Source organism: Pezoporus wallicus, unplaced genomic scaffold, assembly GCF_028554395.1.
Source record: "Pezoporus wallicus isolate ANWC-B61680 ecotype Strahan unplaced genomic scaffold, APGP_CSIRO_Pwel_v1 contig_608, whole genome shotgun sequence".
Lineage (NCBI taxonomy): Eukaryota > Metazoa > Chordata > Aves > Psittaciformes > Psittacidae > Pezoporus > Pezoporus wallicus.
Window position 1 is genome coordinate 23816 of NW_026639059.1, and position 21523 is coordinate 45338.

At 35.7% G+C, this 21523-nt stretch overlaps 1 protein-coding gene across 1 annotated transcript in view; it reads left to right on the plus strand.

Annotated features, from left to right (window-relative positions):
• IPO11 (importin 11) overlaps positions 1–21523 on the plus strand; it is a 94543-nt gene that overhangs the window by 21818 nt on the left and 51202 nt on the right. Inside the window, exons 7-21 of the mRNA XM_057413566.1 lie at positions 2484–2616; positions 3526–3584; positions 4390–4438; positions 6187–6257; positions 7628–7820; positions 9117–9269; positions 9523–9566; positions 10421–10511; positions 11957–12004; positions 12674–12779; positions 15827–15953; positions 17047–17080; positions 17247–17287; positions 18324–18440; positions 19673–19786. Coding sequence (XP_057269549.1) covers positions 2484–2616; positions 3526–3584; positions 4390–4438; positions 6187–6257; positions 7628–7820; positions 9117–9269; positions 9523–9566; positions 10421–10511; positions 11957–12004; positions 12674–12779; positions 15827–15953; positions 17047–17080; positions 17247–17287; positions 18324–18440; positions 19673–19786 — 1380 coding nt within the window. The remainder of the gene's footprint in view (positions 1–2483; positions 2617–3525; positions 3585–4389; positions 4439–6186; positions 6258–7627; positions 7821–9116; positions 9270–9522; positions 9567–10420; positions 10512–11956; positions 12005–12673; positions 12780–15826; positions 15954–17046; positions 17081–17246; positions 17288–18323; positions 18441–19672; positions 19787–21523) is intronic.

The following is a 21523-nucleotide window of genomic DNA, read 5'->3' on the forward strand; positions in this document are numbered from 1 at the left end:
TTGCCAGTGAAGACCGAGGCAAAGAAGTCATTCAGAACCTCAGCCTTCTCCAAATTCATTGTAGCCAGTTCTCCCGATAGCTTCCAGAGAGGGCCCCCATTGTCCCTAGTCTGTCTTTTATTCACTACGTACCTATAGAATCCCTTCCTGTTATCTTTCACATCCCTAGCCAAGTTTAATTCTAACTGGGCCTTACATTTCCTAACCTGGTCCCTAGGTTCCCAGACAACATCCCTGTATTCTTCCCATGCCATGTGACCTTGCTTCTGCTTTTTATAAACCTCTTTTTTCCCCTCTAAGTTTCCTCAGCAGCTCCTTATCCATCCAAGGAGGTTTCCTGGCCCTCCTGGTGCACTTCCTTCTAGTCATGATGCAACACTCCTGAACTTGTATATACTTGTCATACTTGTCTCTAAAATGGAGAGACATGGTTTGACAGATGGACCATGTGGTAGATAAGGAATTGCCTGAATGGTTGCTCTCTAGATGCTGTAGTCAAGGGTTCAATGTCTAACTGAAGATGGGTAATGAATGGTGTTCCTCAGGGGGTCGTGTTGGGACCGGTCCTGTTCATTATCTTTGTTGGTGACATGGACAATGGGATTGAATGAGCCCTCAGCAAGTTTGCTGATGACACCAAGCTTTGTGGTGTGGTTGATACGCTGGAGGGAAAGGATGCCATCCAGAGGGACCTTGGACAGGCTCAAGAGGTGGCCAGTGCCAACCTTACGAAGTTCAACAAGGCCAAGTGCAAGGTCTTGCACTGGGTTTTGGACTGGGTCAGGGCAATCCCAGGCACAGCTGCAGGCTGCACAGAGAATGATTGAGAAGACTGAGAGCAGCCCTGTGGAAAAGGACTTGATGTTGATTGCTGAGAAGCTCAACATGAGGCAGCAGTTTGTGCTTGCAGGCCAGAAAGCCAGCCATATACTGGGCTGCATCAAAATGAATGTGGCCAGCAGGTCAAGGGAGGGGATTCTCCCCCTCTGCTTTGCTCTTTTGAGACTCTACCTGCAGTCCTGCATTCAGCTCTGGGGCCCACAACACAAGAGGGACATGGACCTGTTAGGGAGTGCTGAGGAGGCCACACAGATGCTCCAAGGGCTGGAGCACCTCTGCTGTGGAGACAGACTGAGAGATGTGGGGTTGTTCAGCCTGGAGAAGAGCTGGAGAGACCTTAGAGCACCTTCCAGTCCCTAAAGGGGGCCTACAGAAAATCTGAAGAGGGACTTTTTACAAAGAAATGTAGTGACAGGAGAAGTGGAATGGCTTTAAGCTGACAGTAGATTTAGATTAGATAATAGGAAAAGATTCTTCACTGTGAAGGCAGTGAAATGGTGGAGGAGGTTGCCCAAAGAAGTCTGGATGCCCCTCGTTTGTTAATAAATCAATTATTGTTTTAAGTTTTTTTAGTACTAAGGTACACTGGTTAACAAATGCATTTATCAAGAGTATATTCTCTTATTAGGACTAATTGCTGCTTTGAATTGTCTGTTTGTTGTTTGTTGTGGTTTGTTGTTGTGAGATTCTTGTTGTTAACTGTGAGTTGTTACTGCTTACTATTACGATTTTTCTAAGACACATTCCCAATACCGAAAGTCAACATCCAAAATGCATATAGGTTGAAACTATTGATAATTATTCAGTGATGTGTTTTTACAACTCTATGAACACATCATTGAGTAATTATCAAGAGTTTTTACTCTCTCACCTTTACGCAGTCAAAGGAACCAAATAAACAAGTTGTGTACTTTTGATTCCATTGATGTTACATGTAGCAGACTATGCACAGTTTCTCCCTTAACTATGAAGCTGTCAAGTGCTACTGTAACTGAATGAGAAATTCTTTACTTTCTGTTTATACTCCAGGTATCTTTATCAGGTAAGCACTTTTTGGAAACTGTAATATAAATTAAGATTTGTTCACTGCTGGCTGATTAGAAACTACTTGTCATTCTGTACTTTAAATATTTTGAGGCAAAAAGTCAGAGTTTGCAGATACCAGCAAAACAAAGTTCTTTCCAGTGTAGTCATTGTTTGTTACGTTTAGTAGAGATAGGCATGTAACTGCTGTCCCAGACTAATTTGATTCAAATTATCAACTGCACTGTAAGACAAACAGTTTTAAGTCTTGTGGGAGAGGAGATGGTAAGGAAGCCTTATACAGTATTGTAGACCTGTGGCTGTATTTAATGAGAATCAGATAAGAAAATAGGCCTGAATAGTTGTCATTAAGGTGATAGAATCATAGACCAAGTAGTCAGAAGCAGGTGAGTCTGTATTCATATTAAGACAAGGTATTTTTCTGCAGAATGTCTTTGGATCAGTAGGAAAGCAGCAAGTGAAGCACTGTGGCCGATGACACACAAGAGGATGGATTAAATAATTGAATAGTCAATCTGGCCTTTAAAATGTAGGAATTTATTATACTATATCCAAAATTCAGAAAATCAAATATATTGTTGTTTTTCTTCTTTTTGCAGCTTACATCAGGCATTTATAGTTTTGCATGTTCCTTGTGGAATCATCATACAGATACATTTCTCCAGCAAATTTGTACAGGGGATGAAACTGGAGCCACAAATTCACTAGAAAGAACCTTGTTGTCATTGAAAGGTAATAATATAGAATGATATTAAATATGAGGATCAAACAAGTTTTCTCAACAGTGAATGAGTAGGATTTCTTTGGTAAAGAATTTGCACTCTCTAACACAACCATGTCCTTTGGGAAAAGCGGGTACATTTTATTTTATGTGCACCTTTAGCAAGGCCATAAGGAGTGTTCACATGGAAGGGGGAGAAGGTAATCCTATTTCTCAGTATGTACCATTCTGATACTGTGAGAAGTCTAGGAGGTGGGAAAGTGAAAGGCATAACAGGATGCTTTGTGTGTTGTAATTTAGGCTTGTTGTCTATCTTTATGCACTTAAGAAACTGAGCAATGAATTTTAAGTTTACCTTGTGTTCAGTGAAAAGGTAGCCTTAGCAGTGAGTTCAGATTTAGGTTGATACTCGAGTACTTATCAGTGTGATGAATACATATCCTTACTGTACATTGCTGCTTTGCAAGCACTGCACACACCTCAATTTTTCAATGTAGGTGCTCCCTTTATTGAATTGTTTCAGAAGGTGCAGCATGTGGTTTTTCTGGGTTACCAGCAAGAATAAAACTGAGAAAATTCGTAAGATGGCTTACAGACACTGCTTGACTATACTTGCCTCTTTTCCTGCTGGAGAGCCTTTCAGACGTTGAATTCCTACAGCTTTTGCATAATTCTGCTTGAGTCAGTAATTCTTGGAGTCCTATTTATTTTACACATAGTGTACCAAATATTAAAGTAATTTCAAGAAGATTAGATTCATGTTAGGTATGGTTGAGGCCTAAAGGCCCAAAAAGAAACATATGTTTTAATATGGAGAATTGGAAGAAAGGCGCAGCAACTGTAATTGTAATCTTGTTCTGAAATCTGTTGGAACAAGGGCTGAGAAATATTTGTACAAGTAATTTCTTTCTTTTTCTTAGTGCTTCGTAAACTGACTGTCCATGGGTTTGTAGAGCCTCACTGGAATGCAGAGGTGATGGTAAGTGACATATATCTGTAGTTCTAGACTAGAAATCCTTTGTGATGATTTTAGGTGGTGTTATTTTAAGAATCATTGAAATGCACACATTTGTATTCTGTAAAGGAAGATCAAGCAGCACACTCTCAAAAGTTGTCTTCCCCTCAGTTAAGAGCTGTCAGATCCTAAATACTGTGCTGCCAATAGCATGATCTTTAAAAAAGAAAACATACCCCTTCCAATTTACGTTACATGACAGTGACACCCTGTTGCCTACTGAAAGATGTATGGGTTCTCTCCCGTAATTTGAAGAGAATGTTTTCATTTAATGATGACTGTAATGGCATATTTGTCCTATCAAATTCTATTAACATAATATTTCTGATTGAGATGAAAGCCTATGGTTTATAGCCCATACTGGGGGGAAGCGGCAAAACAAGAAAGACACCCAAGCACCTACCTTAATTCCAATCACAGCCTGCTTTCCTTGAAGACTTGGGTACCTATGACCTAAACTAGGAAGTTGAGAACAGGGTAAAACTGGATAAGCAGATTGTAAAGTGTTTGTCTGTATTTACCTCTGCTTCCCTCTATTGGAGAGCTTTGGTGATTGTCTGGTACTAATAAGTTTGGTTTGGATCAGATATGCAGTCTGTTAGATAGCTAATTCTTTCTTTCATGAAGAAATTGTCCGAGATAAATGAACAGGTGATGTCTGAGGTACTAACACATCTGAGCTGACTTTAGTTTGACTCAACTTTTTTTTCATAATACAGTAAAAATTAAGCTTCATCTTTAAAATCACATATATTTCTATATTTTTCAGGGCTTTCTACATGCAGTATTTGAACGGCTGAAACAATTTCTGGAGTGTAGTAAGTGCCTGAATATTCTTGCTTCTGTTGGTTGTTAAATATTAGGACCTGGATGAACACATAATATGCATAATATTGCATCATCAGTAATAATGTATATGTGCAAAGCTATTTCTTTAAATGCTGCTAGAACTGTCTGACCTAAATAAAACATATCCTTTTATAGCAGCAGACTAAAATCCCACCAAAATTATACTTGGTAGGATACTGCTAATCAAAGAAAAAAAAAACCAGATGTTACTAAAAAGCAGGTAGTTTTGAGGTTTCTTGTTTTGTTTGGTTTGGTTTTTTTTTTGGGAGAATTTTAGGTTTTCTTTTTTCCTGGAGTTTGCCATATATTTTGGTATGTCAAGTGGGAAATAAAGACCAAATTCCTCTGTATGTAATTTATAACTGCAAGAGTAGTAGTCTGAGACAAGCAAGCACATGTTAACACAGTCAACACATACATAATGCATAGTTAGCAGGTGTTAGTGCTTTTTCAGGGGAGTTAGCTGGAGCAAGCAAAAAGAGGCATGTTGGCAGTGTTACATCTGAACTCTCTCCTGTTTGCTTGCTTGTATAATTGTAGTAGACCTGGTGCAAGCCATTAATGTGTCTGAAGCATGTCAAGTCATTCCTTTAGGCTTCAGCAACACTTTGCCTGAGAATAGATGTCTAAACTGAGTAGGAAATTATTTTTTTTATTGTTCTATCTTTTTAATTTTCTTTTCTATAAATGAAGGTACTTGTCTCAGAAGCCTGTATTTAGCTGACGGGGGCTGATTTGGGCTCCAAGCCTTATTTCTAAAAAAGATGAAAAGTGCTGCTGTGTTCAGTGCCAAGTACCTTTAGTAATCTAAGCTGCTGGCTTCTCTGCACGCGTTTGCTCCTCTGCTACATTATAGTTACACTCTTTCTGGCCCTTTCATTTTCGACAAGATAGTTGCCTAGACTTAATGAACTGAATTGAAAGCTATCCCATCTGAAGCTTGGTGGTTATCTTAGTCCCATAGAACATGAGGACTGTAGGGTTTGAGTGTCCTAAGATAAGAACTGAGCTAACCGCCCCACCCCTCCCCATTTCCACTTTTCTAATCAATACATTGTTTTGCAAAAGCAGGCATGACTACCTTACAAGACTAGTGTTTACATGAATTATATCACAGGGTTTTCATGTATGCCTTCATTATCACTATTTTTTTCATTTTTTTCCAAAAGCTTTATCTGTGTGTTGTTTTTTTTTGTTAGTTTTCTTACTTATTTTTTGATTTATTTTTTTTTGTAAATTCAGAATGTTCTCCAGTGTCCATAATCAATTATTTTTTTTAAGGTGGAGTTTTTTGAAAAGCACATATCATTATGTAACAAGTATATACCATAGTTTTAATAAAAGGAAATGTTAATCTTTTTGATGTTTTTTGACTTCTTGTCCATGCCAGCATTTGTTTGCATTATCTTATTTTTTTATCACTGAACTCTCTGTAATGATGTCCCAGTTGTTTTATTGTGATCAGTAACAGTGAATTTCACTACAGCTGAGAGAAATGGTTAGAGACTGTTCTGTTTTTTTTTTTCCCCACTACTCATTACCTTGAATTTGTCTTTGAATTTATTCTGCTGTAGAACTTTTTTCTAGCTGACGTGATCCCTGAAACGCAGAAAAAACAAATTGTTCTCCAGAGTTAATTTTATAAAGCTTAGCTATCCAAAAGAAAACTCTGACAGTTGCTGAATATCTGATTTACCATAAATATCTGATTCACCAGGTAGAAGTATAAGAGCAGAAAACTTATGCAGAGATCGTGTAGAAAAAACTATAATTCTGTTCACTAAAGTGGTAAGTAAATTTTTCATTCAGTTACTGCGTAGTTTACCATTCTGGAGGAGTGGTCTCCATTTGGATATTTATGTGTCTTAAAGTGAATAGGTTTCAGATCCATTTAAAGAAATGGAAAGTACTGCAATTTCAAAGTTCATTGTTATGAAGTGTATTTTTGAGGTTTATTTTTTAAAAAAGGGTGTCTGTTTTTTTATGTTGACATAAGTTGGCTTGAAGAATACATTTCCTTAGCTCAAACAAAATTAAATGCATTCTGTAAATAAATTACTTAGCTAGGATTTTGCTCAAAAAAAGAATTCTGGAAGTTTTGCTTAAACATTGATATCAGCATTAAGTAAAGAAGAGAGAAACTTTTCATCTGGTTTATATAAGCAGTTAGATTTGTTATTTTGAAGACACTAAGTTTTACTGGGTAACTAGCCACTTTTAGTTTATTGAAAGAAAATTAACAGAAAAGCTCTCCTATCCTCTGTGACTTTTGTATTATATAGTGCCTTTGGAGTTGTTGGCTAATTCCCTGCAACCATTAAATTTCATATGTTATCGGAAGGTAATTTTAGCATTGTCATTTGCTCTGTTTTTAAAATATATGAAATGTGCAGAATTCCCATTGGTTTTGGATTCTGTTTTGGGGCCATGGATGTTATATAAATATCCAGCCTAATTATATGATGTGGGAAGCACCTGTCTGCTTCACCACAATTGAGCTGAAAGTGCTCTCATCCAGCATTTTTGGTCTTTGTCATAATTCTTCTTACTTTGAACTAACATAAAATGTGTGAGGCATATGCATCTTTTTCATAAACCTGAAAATACACTTTAATATATAATTTACTACCTGTAGAAATTCATATGCAAGAATTTAGTTGTAGGCATTTTTGCAGAGTAGAGCAGATTAAAGGAATTGACTGATACATCCTAGATCTGTAATTGGAAAAGCTACGCTGAAGAAGCAAGTGCTGGTATTGCAGCTGAGGGGGAGAAAAAGGAATAAAAAGTTACTTCCCTTATGAATCTTTTACTTAACAGTAATTCACATAGGGTAGACTATTTACTAAAATAACTGTGGTTGATATGTCTTATATACCGTGTTGCTAGCAAGCTGGTCTAGTTAAAAATGGGTATTGTTCCTTAAACTTTTAAAAAGGTAATTTTGAATATGAATCAAGAATTTCAGGGCAAACTAATGCTTCATTAACCGTGGATCTTCCTAGTACCTTACTAATTTTCTGTCTGTGTCTGGTTTCTTTTCCAGATTTTTATGTAAATTGACACTTGTTTTTGATAGCTAGTTTATGAAAGCATGTGAGACTTGCACACAAAGTGATCTGTTTTCTTTCTTTCTTCTGTACTTCCTTAATTTTTAGCTTTTGGACTTCCTGGATCAACATCCTTTTTCATTCACCTCTTTGATTCAGAGGTCACTGGAGTTTGCTGTAAGCTACGTTTTCACGGAGGCCGGTGAAGGAATTGTATTTGAGCAGTTTATTGTGCAGTGCATGAATCTCATTAAGATGATTGTAAAAAATTACGCATACAAGCCATCCAAAAATATTGAAGGTACTGCTGCTATTTACTGAAAAAACTTTTTGTATCTTGCTAAACATTTTGCTAGTTGCTCCCAACAGTAAAATTCCTTTAAGACATTCTTTTGAAGCACTTTAATAGTTAGTAACGTATGCTGCTGTCTCTATGTTGATAATTCTTATTTTGATGGTAAATGTATTAATGTATGTAAGCAGTGACTTGTTAAGCCAATTTTAAATACAGGAGAAGTCTATTGATTTTATTTTGTATTGAACTAATTTTAAAAATTATTGAGGTATGGAATTTGGTTTATTCTCATCAAATGTTTTCATGCATCTTTCCCTTGAGAAATGTTTGGTAAAATGGAGCATTTGTTGGAATTAACTAACACCACTACTCTGAAAGACACTGAATTTGACATGCTGTTGAATATAAAACAATTCATATGTTCTGTTTTGTAGAACTGTGTTTCATTCTCAATCTTCCTACACTGCTGTATGCACAGATAATGAAAAGTAGAATTCAAGTACATTAAAAAAAAACCCCACAACATTCCTCCTTAGTTTGACATTTGGCAATGATTAGATAACAATTAGCATTCCATTTCTAAATCTGGGGGGGGGAGGGGGAAGAAAAAGTTTCATGGACATGCTGATACATGTCAGATGGTACAAACCCAGGATTTGAAATTCTTCCCAATACTGATGTATTTCAGTGTTAATACATTAGAATGTCTTAAATTCAGTGATCATTAACAGAAATTTCTGTTTGCAGTATTTCATAGCTTTTTGAAAGAGAAATGTAGTAACTTGAGACCAGCAGAATATGGCATATCTGATAAAAGCTGTAGCATTTGACTCTGAGAACTGAATGATTATTTTTTTTTAAAAAGAATGCGAAATTTATTTTTCTTGATTTGATGGATATACAGTGCTTGTGTTGGTTCTGTAGCATACAGTATGAAACTGAGTTTTGTGTAAGAGCAGTAATGCTAAATGAAAAAAAAAAATAAATGCCAAAAGCAACAGATAAAGTTTTTCTTTTCATCTGCATATTAGCTGAAAAACATTATCAAGACTTTGTGAAGCCCGAATGACCTTTCAGTCTAATTGTGCTATTACAGAACTCTCTTAAAAGTAAATTAATTGGGAAGTTTGACTTAAAGTACCGCCAGAAGTCTGTTACAGAAGTCTGACATGAAAATGCCTTGTTTTCTTGGGTGTTTTTCTTCCCTTTCTTATCTGTTGATTTTTTTTCTAATTTTAATAGACTAGGTTTTTATCTGTAAGCCATTTAATTGTAATATGGAATTTTCTATTTTTATTTCAGATAGCAGTCCTGAAACTCTTGAAGCTCATAAGATAAAGACTGCTTTTTTCACATATCCAACATTAATGGAAATATGTAGGAGATTAGTCACTCACTACTTCCTGCTGACAAAGGAAGAATTAACCATGTGGGAAGAGGATCCAGAAGGCTTCAGTAAGAAATATGTTGTGTAGCTGGTTACAGTTTATTTAGTTATGGTACAAGAGTTGCATACCGTCATTTTCTCTAAAAATTGCTTATTGCGCTGCTAGTTTATTTTTGGTAAACTTGTTACATGCATGAATGTGCCATCTAGAGATTGTTTTCATAACTAGAGATTTCTTAGTAGTCTGTGATACACACATGTCTAATAAAGTCTATTTGAACCGGAGTTGAAATAATATTTTTTTCCTTTGTGAAATAATAGCTGTAGAAGAGACAGGAGGAGATTCATGGAAGTATAGTCTCAGAGTAAGTATTTCAGTTTGAAAGAAAACCTTTCAACATTCCTGGCTGCATTTCTTAATTTTCTTGTAACGAGAGATGATACTTGGTAGAAAGGTAAGGTTGCGCTTTTAAAAAAAATCTTTACTAATTCTGATGACATTTCTGAAACTATAAATTTGTTTCTTAATCAATGCTCAAACATGCTGAAATACACTGGAAACTATGCACTTCATATTTTATGAGGGAGGGAGGGTAAAGGAGTTTGCTTAAGCATTTTTATTGTCTAGTGATTAAACCCACTGGAAGTTGTCTCTTCTTTAAACTGGTAACTGGTACTGCCACGACTTTTTTAGTAGACATGATGAATGAAGAAAATTTCAGATGCATCTGGATTAGCATTTTATTTCATACCATATCAAAAGTATGCTGTTGTAGTGAATCTCCAGTTATCATTGCTGTGGTTTGCTTCACATAAAGATCTCAAAGGGGTTGCCTCAATTTTAAAACTAAAAACCCCAAACCTGTGCATCTGTTCTGTTCCAAGCGCAAATGGGTGTTCAGTCCAGATATCTCAGCTAGAGCTAATCCAAAACAAAACCGTGACGTACTTATAATCTGGTGACTGGGTCCTCAACACAAGCTATTTCAGTCCTCAGATCCATTGTTGTTCTACCATAGAACTGACTGATACAGATACAGGCATCAAACTAGCCAAAGTTAAGCATACTATATAGTAGTAAGACTGGGATTTCATATAATACTGGTTTTGCTACAGTATATCACATTTTAAATTATTCAGCACTTGAAATACATTTTATGCTAAAACCTTAATTGCCTTTGTTCTGATAGATTCTAAAGCAGATGTCTTAATTTTTCAGCCATGCACGGAAGTTCTTTTTATTGATATTTTCCATGAATATAACCAGACTCTTGCCCCTGTGCTTTTAGAAATGGTTCACAGTCTACAAGGTAAGTAATTTAAATAATAAACGAGCTGTAAAATGTAGAATTCTTTACACTTGCTTTTGTAACTGTTAAATGATTTTACCTTGTGATACCTAATTTTATATAGGGCATTCACTGTGTAGTTTTGAAAGGTCATGTTAATATTTTAAAACTATTTCTAAACCTACCATAAGGAAAATGCCATGTCTGTCTAGGAGAAGGAAATCCTAAGTATCCTTTGATTTTCACTGTAACTAGTTTAGATGACTGGCAAAAATTGGGGCATTTTTGCTCTCAGGAGCTTTCAGGCTTTCTTGAGGATGGTCAAAAACCTTCATAAATTTTGTAGGCTGCTTTTTGCTGGGAGCTTCCTGTTCAAATGTTGCAGGACATTTTATGGTAAATCTGCCGTATCTGAAAACATCCCGGGGGAAAAAACCATAAAGGAGAAGGTTCAAGTCATGCTGTCGTTCTAGATGGTCTGGAGGACTTTCCAAAGCTGAAGAATCTGCTTAAAAAGTGTAGTGGTTTTCTATATAAGGACCAAAGTCTTCGTAGGCTGAGTAGTTCAAGTTTTGTGGGTTTTTTTTTTCAATTCTATTTCAATGATTCTTATCCCCAAACAAAGTTTTATAGTGGCCATAAATCTTTATTAGTGGTAGCTGCCACTTTGTTTTCATTGTCATTTTAGTCTAGGTTGTTTCCCCAGGTTGCACGTTACCTGACTTAATACTTTATGTTTGAACTTACCAGACTGGATGAGTAGATTCTGTTAAATAGAAATAAGTACTTACTTTCTGAGAGGAGTTTCTGACTTCACAGAACCTCTTCATTGAATACTTTGTGTACATAAGTTTCAGGATAGCTTCCTCTGCTGTGATGTTGGTAGTGGTAAAAGGTTAGTTAGTTTTCCAAGAATTGTGGAAGTTAATTCTTCCATGGCAAAAGGTATGCATACACCTTTTTTTCACTCCTGTAGCCCCTGGCAGTGGCTATTTTCGGAAGTTTAAACTGAGAGTTACTGTTCATATACAAGATGATATTAAGAATTCAGTAGTTCTTAAAATTTTGGAAAATCTTTACTTATATGTTGTGAGTACGCATGCAGTCGTGTGTAAAGTGTACAGGAACTAGGTCTAGAACTTTGTTGTAAATAGTACCATGTGGTCAACAATCTTCAGCTATTTGCAAGTTTTGAGTTTGTTCATTTAGAATACATGTTTTGGACTTATTTGCATGTTGCTGTTAAAAATCTTCATCTCTGAAGAAGTCAGTCAAAAATGGGGTCTGAAAGCATTTTAGTATAGTCACTGAAGAAAGTATCAAAACTGAAATAACTGAACTTATGGATAAAATAAAAACGGTGAATTAGACTTGAGTCACAGCATATTTAACGTGTGCAAGTGCAAAGTTACTTATGTTCTCTGTTTTAGTTTTACTTTTTTCCTTATTTTAACTTTGTCTTGTAGGATCTACCAATGTGGAGGATACCAATGCTATATTGATTAAAGATGCCGGTAAATTAAGTTACACTTTATCTTTGAAGTAGCAGAGCTGCTTTTCTGTGTGTGCTTGACTTCTTAGAAATTATGTGAAAAATTTGCAAGATTTTTTTTTTTTTCCCAAAGACATCTGGAAAATGGGACCTAAATCCTGTTTCTCCTGTCACTTGATGTCAATCTTCACTTCTGTGAAATGCTCATGTAAAAAATATGGTGATGCTTTTTTTGCTTTTTACGAAACAAGCCCTCAGGCGAACTCCCTCACTGTCCTGTCCTTTCCCCTCTGCAAATAAATGAGCTACAGTGCTTTCATGGAGGTAGTGTGCCCATTTTACAAATTGGGCAATTTTTGTGGCAAAAAAAACCCAGCAAACAAAACAAGCAAAGAGTAGCTACTGGTGGAACCATTCTGGATGTTAGAGTAAGATCTTTACTTTTATGGGGTTTAGCTATTTTCAAGTGTCTGAAATTTCTTCTGTAATACCTTTCTTTTGCTAAAAGTTCCTCCAGAGTTCCCTCCACCATGGTCTGATTATATCTTTCTTCAGAAAGATATGCTTCAGTTCTGATTCTTTATTATGTTCAGGTAATAAAAAGTGTTGTTTTGTGTTGTTTTCGTTAGTCTGATTACTGAGTATTTAAACATTTAAGCAGACAGTAAGCACAACTATTGTTTTTCCCCAGTGTATAATGCGGTTGGATTGGCTGCTTATGAACTATTTGATAGTGTGGATTTTGATCAGTGGTTTAAAAATCAGCTACTGGCAGAACTACAGGTTTCCCATAACAGGTAAACACCTTAGTTTGTTATGCCATCATCATTTAAATATGAATTGTTGATACAAATCTGGTAAGATACAAATAACATCTAATAATTGCAGACTTGTAAAATACTCTATTTTTAAATGTATTCACTAAATGAGCAGAGATATAAAACATCTGTAGATAACTGATAGTGTCACAGAAATGACAGTGTTTATGACAGCTTATGTTTAAATTACTGTGTTGTGGATACTTCCAGGGTTCTGTAAAAATATTGTAAGTCAATCCTCTTGCGTATATTTGAGTTAATTAAATTTTGTCAGAACAACTGCCCTTGATCATTTAAACAAAGATATTTAGGCCTTATGAGACCCCATAGCCCTGTAGGCAGCAAAGTCCAACTGAGATCTGTGGAAATAATCTGTTTTTTTTTTTTTTGTTTTTTTTTTAGCACCTCTCCCCGCAGTTTAAATACAAGCCCCCTGTAGCACACTTCATTTAATTTTCCAGCAGTAAAGTGTGGAAGGAAGGATTCGGGTTGTGTTGTCTAGTGTCAATGATTACAGGCTGGTTCTGTATAAAGAAGCCCATCTGCTGTGGGTTTTCCTTCTCATCAAGGTCCCCTTCACTTGGATGACCTTCAAAAGAGTACCTTTTTATTATTTAGTAAATATTGTAGGGTATTTTGAAAGATCATAGATCAGTTTTGGCATCTCGGTACAGACTGATCTGTCCATCTCTACAGCTGACTAGAAGACAGTGTGCTTCACTGTTCTTCAAACTGTCACTCTTCCTTCAGAAGTTCACTGACTTCTGTTGTGTCTGCTGATCCTCATCAGATGATTTCCAAATCACCCTTTGATTCTGAATAAGTATGTCCTGTGTTTCTCATCAGAGTCATTAGCAGTGACCCTAATGTCCTTTTAAGAATTCTACTTTGTTTTTTGACCGCTTTTGCAGTACATCTTACCAGACATAATTGTCACCTGGAATATAAATTATTTTGTTTGCTAATGCCATTTGTAGCTATAAATTGTAAATTATTTTCCATTATGGGTCGCTAGTAGTGTTTTATTTCCAAGTGCCAGTTATAAACACCTTGTAAGTACGTTTCAATTTCATGTAGAATGGAAGATCTTGATGAACTTACAAATAGTAAAATGCTTGTTTTCAGTGTAATATACTTAAAAAGAAATCACTTGCTTTTGGATGTCTAATCTTACTTCAGAGTCGTAGAATAATTGCCACAGTTGTTTACCTGCTGTTTCCTAATGTTTTTATTCTTATAAGTATTTTTTAAATTCTTTTGTACGATCTCAGCTTCATCTTGCTACCTGCCAGTGGTCAAGTACTCTAATTGTTAGGGTAAATGTCAAAGGAGGAGGAAAAATAAGAGATCTTGATCTTGCATATATGATTGATCTGATGTTGTTTTGCCGCACCAGCACCAGTCTTTGCATAAAGCTGCAATGGTATCTGTAGCATGGTATCTGGCCATATAGCATATGTAAAACTGATAAAAGTCTTGGTTGATACAGTTGTAATTACAGTTGGGAAGACGCCTGATATAACCATTTGGTTGGCATTTTAGATACCCCAAGATGAAATCCCTGTAGGGACAGTAACTTGCAGTAGAAATTGTCCAGAAGTTGGAAGCCCTGTTTGCCTGAACTGCTTTTGTTGCCACCATGGCAATAAGGGAGGTGGTCTTAGTAGTTTGAATGGAATGCTTGCTTTAACAACAGCTTCAGGAATACATATGCAGCTCAAATAAAGCAGATACCACCTTCTTCAGATACACTTGATATCACGAGATACCACTTGCTTCAGATACAGCAGGCATCATTAGAGCTGAAAATCCTTGCTCTCACCATGTACTTACGTCATTTAAAACTTTGTGATAGTGGCTTGAAAACTATATAATGCTAATCTCAAGAAGAAACTTAATTTTTTAATTTTCTGATTTTTACAGGGACAAGTATTAGGCAGGAGTGTTCTGAGAGTACAAAACATATTGTTACAGCTTCTGGGGTAAATAGGAGGATATGTTAGTAAGGCAGTGTTTTGTATAAGTCATGCTTCAGCATGGGTTGTTCATGCTTCAGTGCCACTTAGTAAATCTCAAGCAACACTGAAATGTTATTTCTTATTAATTTTCTGGTCCAGTGTAATAATCTGATTTATACATGCTATTTCCACAACTTTCATGTTCTGTGAAGGTGTTCTTTGTTAACTGTGGGAATGTTTAATAAATCACACTTAATAAAATGTAAAGAAGCCTCAGTAACTTCAGTTTAAATTGTGGTCTTGATGGCTTCCAAGGTAGCCATTAAAAAAATAGGGTAACAAGGGAAAATAATCATTAGGCAAAATTCTGTGAACAGGGTTAATCTTCCCTAACTTTCTATATCTTCAAGTTAACCATTAAAATCTGAACTACTCTTCCTGGTAATCTTTTATAATCTGTGGAAAAAAGCAGCAGCTGTACAGAATGCTTTTCTCAATCATTATGTTAGGCAGTTCAGCTTGTTCTGGTTCTTTTTCCATTTGACTCTAAAGCTGATTGATTTGTGCACTTGTTGCAAGATTAGGTAATGTCAGTTCTTAGAATAGTTTTAGATTGATGACATGACCAATGCTGTACTTAAGTTTGCATTTTTTAAATTGTATCTGACCTGAAATTTTGAGTATAAATGGAATGTCAAGGAAATCGCTGGAAACTATGGTGAAAGCAGTAGACTCCATGATGGCAGTAATAAAATGCATTTTTAGTTTCTTTTATTGTTTTTTATGTGCAGAATTAACTCTCTAGTGAGACCTTCAATATTCAGCCATTTGGAATGAAAGCTATCCTTTTCCCAATTAAGTTGGTGTTTCCTAAGCCTTCTAGTGAAGAATTTTGAAAGAGATTTCTGTGCTAAAGTTTCAAAATTGGTCTTTCAAAATAAGTATGTTAATAATTCTGTTGGGGAGTAATGTCTTCCTAGTGATTCTTACATGTCTTTTTCTCTGAAATGTTCTAGAACAGCAGGTATAATGAGTTAATGAGTACCATTTTTTTCCTACTTTTTAAAGATATAAGCCAATACGCCGACGAGTAATTTGGCTGATTGGGCAGTGGATTTCTGTAAAATTTAAATCAGACTTGAGACCTGTGTTATATGAGACAATTTGTAACTTACTTCAAGACCAGGACTTAGTGGTAAGTATAAATAAGTAATGTTTTGGATTATACTTTTGTTCTGTAAACACAGATGAAACATAAATACCATACCTTGTGTAAACTTGCTTGGAAATTTCATAACATCACACCTTAAAGTCTGTCATGGCTTGCAAAAGATAATCTGTTGGGAAATTGCAGGGTCTTTAATTGTGGAGAAGTTGATCAGTAACTTCAAAGACATTAAATGAGCCGTTACCCTGTTAAAATGATGACTTCAGTGGGAAAATAAATAGCAATAGCAAGTCTGGGTTTTTTTTACATGAAGAAAAATGTGAAGTGTCTTGAGATAAATAATTAACAAATAATCAACTCTGTAGATAAAACAGGGTTATTCTGTGACTGCTTTCTGCAACATACAGTATTACTTAAGTATAAACATAGTTATCTACTAGCAGAATATTTGGCATTTGTTGCTAAGTTGGTTGAGTACAGTTCTGGGGTTTTAAGCTACGATTTCAGTTTACCAGTGGATGAGGTTGAAATGAGAAACTGGTTTCATAATTGTTTAAAAATAAAAGCAACAGAAACAAAGCAACCTATCAGCCAAAAAATAGATCAAGAAACCTAGCTAGTTTGTTAGTAAAATATTAGGAATTGGCAGTCATGTTATTTCTGTTATTCCAGATAGCTTAATCCAGACAGGATCTCCTTCTGTGTTAAGTGGCTGTTTTCAATTAATGTTCAGTGAACATTCAACAGGGAAGGACATGCTCACTTACTGAGTTTTTGTGATTCTGTGCTTTTTGAATGACATCAGTCCCAAGCTAAACTCCTTCTCTATTGCAGGAGTTTTCATCAAAGCCTAGATATCTTCTTGTTTAATTCTTTCTTGAAGGTTTTACCTGAGTAGTTTCTCCATGTGGTACTACTTTAGTAATGTCAAATAAAATGTAAAGGGTCCTAAATGAAAGCAGATGAAAATATTTATGTTGAACTAACTACATTTCTTAGAGGATGACAGAACACATAGAATGACTCAGTTGCCAAACTAATAACTGATTCAGTATTGCCAGACATTATGTTGATAATCAAAATGATGTGTGAGTGATGCTTACTGACTTCTATCTTTAAGGTCCGTATTGAGACAGCTACGACACTGAAGTTAAATATCCTTTTATTGGCAAAGATGTTTGATTAGCTCTTCAGTCAAAGTTACTGGAAAATAATTTAAATTCTTTACATCATATTTTTTGTTTATCCATTGAATATTTGCTTATTTGAGTCTCATATCCATCTGCAATCTGTATTATTTTTCCTTAATTTTTTTTTTACCTGTAGATGACTTTGAGTTCAGAACTGACCAGTTCTTACCGGTAAGAGCATTTATATCTTCATATTGTGGTGAGCAGATAGATAATTGTTTTCCAATTTCATTTTAAACCACACTGTTTTGTAATCAGTGTGTGTGTGTGTATGTTTTAGGGTTTGGGTTGGTTTGTTTGTCTTTTTAACTTCATAGGCCAAAACATGTAAAGCCCCCTGTTGCTGCTGTTAAGGTTGCTAATGTGCAGTATGCAGACAGACAATTCAAAGCTTTTAGTATTATGACTATTACAGCTTCCTAGGATTGTGCTCAGTACTACATAACTATATGTTACCAGATGGTAAGTTTCTTCATGCTAAGACAGTATGAATGCTGTCTTTAAGAAATATGTCTCAACACCAATGTGACTTGCCAGTTTAACTGTTTCACAGATTACTTTCTGACCTGCTGTTTCACACAAATATTAAATACAAGTGTGTGGTTAAAACAGCACCTTAAAAATACAGACTTTTACTGATCTCTTATGTATGTGTTCTTTACAGTGGTCATTACTGATGTCGTTAAACAATGAAGTGTTAGCTGTAAATATAGCAAAGACTTACTTTGGTCACTCAAACTTAGTAGGTGCTTTTTCTTATTGTTTGATTGACTTCCATGTTAATCGCAACTCTCTTGAGAATAAACATCAAAAATGTGCATCTGCGCAGTAGACATGGGAGCTTTTTAAGAGTTCGCTTACAGTTCAATATATGAATTTTATCTACTGACCCAAAAGCTGAAAGACTGTACCTTGCTTTGACCCTAACAAAGTGCTGCTTCTGGAAAGATGGCCTTCAGCTTTATAGTATTTTATCTGTGAAGTCATGTTTACACTCATCAAAACATGACAGTAATGTATGTTCAAAATGATCACATTTGAACTGTTATGTAAGAATGTATTTGAATTTTTTTATCTTGTTTAGGCAAATGAAACAACATTTTACATACTTCATAAGTATCTTTCAAAGTTCATAGATGTGTTAGAGTTATAAGTGTAAAATTTTATTTTTGATGGTCTAATATGTAGTTGTTTACTTTGCTTTTAGTATCTGGAATCCATGTTTACACTGCTCTTTAAACTACTTCAGGAAGTAACAGAATGTGACACCAAAATGCATGTTCTTCATGTTCTGTCTTGTGTGATTGAAAGAGTCAATATACAGGTATTTTTTTATAGATTTCAGTGCTGGCTTTGTACTAACAACACAGGGGAGGACTTGGTGGTTTTGGCTTATACAAAAATCGATTAACAGACTGGTTATTGTTATGGTAGATGGCTGCATTGTTTGTGTTATTTGAGTCTCTCTTCACTTTCAGTTCTCAGTTATCTTTTGTGTAAAATGTTCCTGCTCAGTTACTACTTAATTTACTATATATTTTTTTGTATTGACATGTTTTAGAATACAGAAAGATTTTAACTGCTTATTACATTTCCTGCAATTTTCTTTTTTTTTGTTGTAATTTATTCTAATTGTCTCATCTTAGATCTGAACTAGTATTTTATTAGATTTTACATATTAAAAGAGGCATTTTGGGAGACAAAATGTTTTGCACTCCTAGAGACTGTGCAGTTGAATTTGTAATCTGTTACCTGATAGCAATCACAGTTGTCTATACAGCACTGTCCTTAACTGCATTAAAAGTTTCAAGTCCACATTATGAATGTCAGTACTTCCTTCAGCTTGTATATAAAGAAATTGAGGATGTTTTTACAGAATTAAAAAAATGAATTGTTGACTGGTTTTGTCACTTTTCTTTTTCTTTTGCATTTTGTTCATTGTTACTATATTAAGAACAGAGATAATGTCTGGGGTTGAGCTTATCTCCTTTCTCCACAAGTAATCCTGTTTTAGAGCCAAATCAAGCTTTCCTAATTGTCCCTTGCAGGAAAAGTCAACGTAACAGTAGATTTCCCTGGATTTTAGATCAACTAGATAAGCAGCATTAAAAAACTATTTGAGAAAGAGCCTTTGAGTCTGTTTAGGTTAATTTCTAATTAAATACTTTAGAAGACAAATAGGTTAACCTTTTAGTATGGTAGAGTGTAGAAAACAGATAGTTTGGGACCAGCCTCTGGAGATTATGTAGTCCCGCCCTTGCTCAAAAGATTGAGAACTTCAGAGGATGTGTTCCCTGTTTAGTACTTAAGCCTGATTGCCATCCACAAATGTTATTATAAGTAGTATGCTCGTTTCAAACTACTGTGCAGTCAAAAGTTCCTTTAGTCACAGAGTATGGAATATAGTGTTTTAGGAAGAGGAAAGAGGAGTAAATTAAAGCAAACTCTGTATTTGTACTGTGACAAAAGCTCTTAAGTATTTCAGAAATTTATGCTTGGGATAAATTAATGGCCCTGTTCATGCATTGAAAAACAAGTTTGTGTTTTGAACTTCAGATACAACCGTATGTAGGATGCTTGGTTCAGTATTTACCACTCCTTTGGAAACAGAGTGAGGAGCACAATATGCTGCGGTGTGCCATTCTAACCACCCTAATCCATCTTGTCCAGGTAAGGTGTCAGAATCACATAAATGCGGTCAGTGTCTCCCACAGTTCTCTCTCAGACATGTGTACATGTTCTCTGTGTGTGTATATATATGTAGGTAAAATTAAGGTATAATTGAGTTTTACAGGCTATTTCTAAATGCTGTTCAGCCTTACATGACTGTACAAGACATGGTTCTCTAATAATGAAAGTAAAGATGACTAATACTAAGAACTTAATGTTTGTTTTTTTTTCCTGTGGTTTGTTAAGTAAAGCAGTTCTTTACACAAATTTGCTTGTGTTCTGGGAGGTTTTTGTTCTTTAATCTTGTTAACCGAGCCACCTTTAGTGACTTTATAGTCTACGTGAAAAAGCTTGTTCTGGCTTCCTGTTTTGCAGCTGGCATTAGGAGTGTCTGTCTCTTCTTACAGTCGTTATGTATGGTCTAGACTTGAATCTTCAGAATAGGCACATCTATTAGCTCCCAAGGGCATTGGTTTTTCTGTTTGGTTTTTCTTCCTGTGAAGATGAGCCATTGTAAAATCATAGGCTAAGATATGGGCCACCACAACAAGCTTCTCTTAGATGGCTCTTTAAATTTGCATCAAATGTTTTTTGTTTAACTCATAACTGTTCAGTTTAAAGTCCTACAAGGGTGGTGTTGGCATTGACTCATCATGGTTCATCTTGTTTATTTATAATTCCAAGCCTTTTATTATTACTGTTTTTATCATTACCTTCCTACTGCATGACATCTTGTAGTTTTTATGACCTTTTGCAATGATATTTGCAACTTTTTCTTATAGCATATGAAGAAAAAATTATTCTATCCCTTCTTAAATTCCTGGCTTCTGTGCTGTTCTCTTCTGTTCACGTTATATGAAATAGAGATACTAGCACCTCTGAACTGCTTGCTTTGTTAAGTATTGGATTTGCGTCACATCCTGTTATTTGTATTTCAATTTTTGATTATTTTTTTCTTTGAGAATTATCTGTGCTCATGATTTTCATTTAGCTATACTTGAATATCTGCTTTTTCATGTCTATGGTGACAACTGAATGGTCAGGACTATTAGAAGGTCTTTGAGGCAGGGACTGTCACCTCACCTTTGTTTGTGACTGTGGCTTCCAATAAGTGATAGTAATACCGCAAACAGAGGCGAACATAGTGATTCTCAGACCACTGTTTTTCTGCAGGCTTTTTTAAATACTTTTTTTCGTGTCTTGTAGGAAACTATCCTTTCCAAAATATATTGCTTGTGTTTATCAACATTAGTAGGTTTCATTTGCCCACAGTTGTGTGTTTTGTTAAAATTTTTTAGTTAATGCTTTACAGTTCTCAAAACTGGCTTGGATGGATGTACTCTTCTGATGGGCTGTGGCCAAGTATATGAGGTTCAACAAGGCTCAGTTGCAGGTCCTTCACTTGGGTCACAACAACCCATGCAATGCAACAGGCTTGAGGAAGAGTGGCTGGAAAGCTGCCTGGTGGAAAAGGACCTGGGGGTGTTGGTTGACAGGCAGCTGAACATGACCGAGCTTGTGAACCAGGTAGCCAAGAAGGCCAACAGCAACCTGGCCTATATCAGCAATAGTATGGCCAGCAAGGCCAAGGAAGTTATCGTCCCCATGTACTAGGTGCTGGTGAGGCTGCACCTTGAATTCTGTGTTCAGTTTTCAGCAAGCATTGAGGTGCTGGAGCCTGTGCAAAGAAGAGCAGTAAAGTTGGTGAAGGGTCTGGAGTAAAAGTCTTGTGAGAAA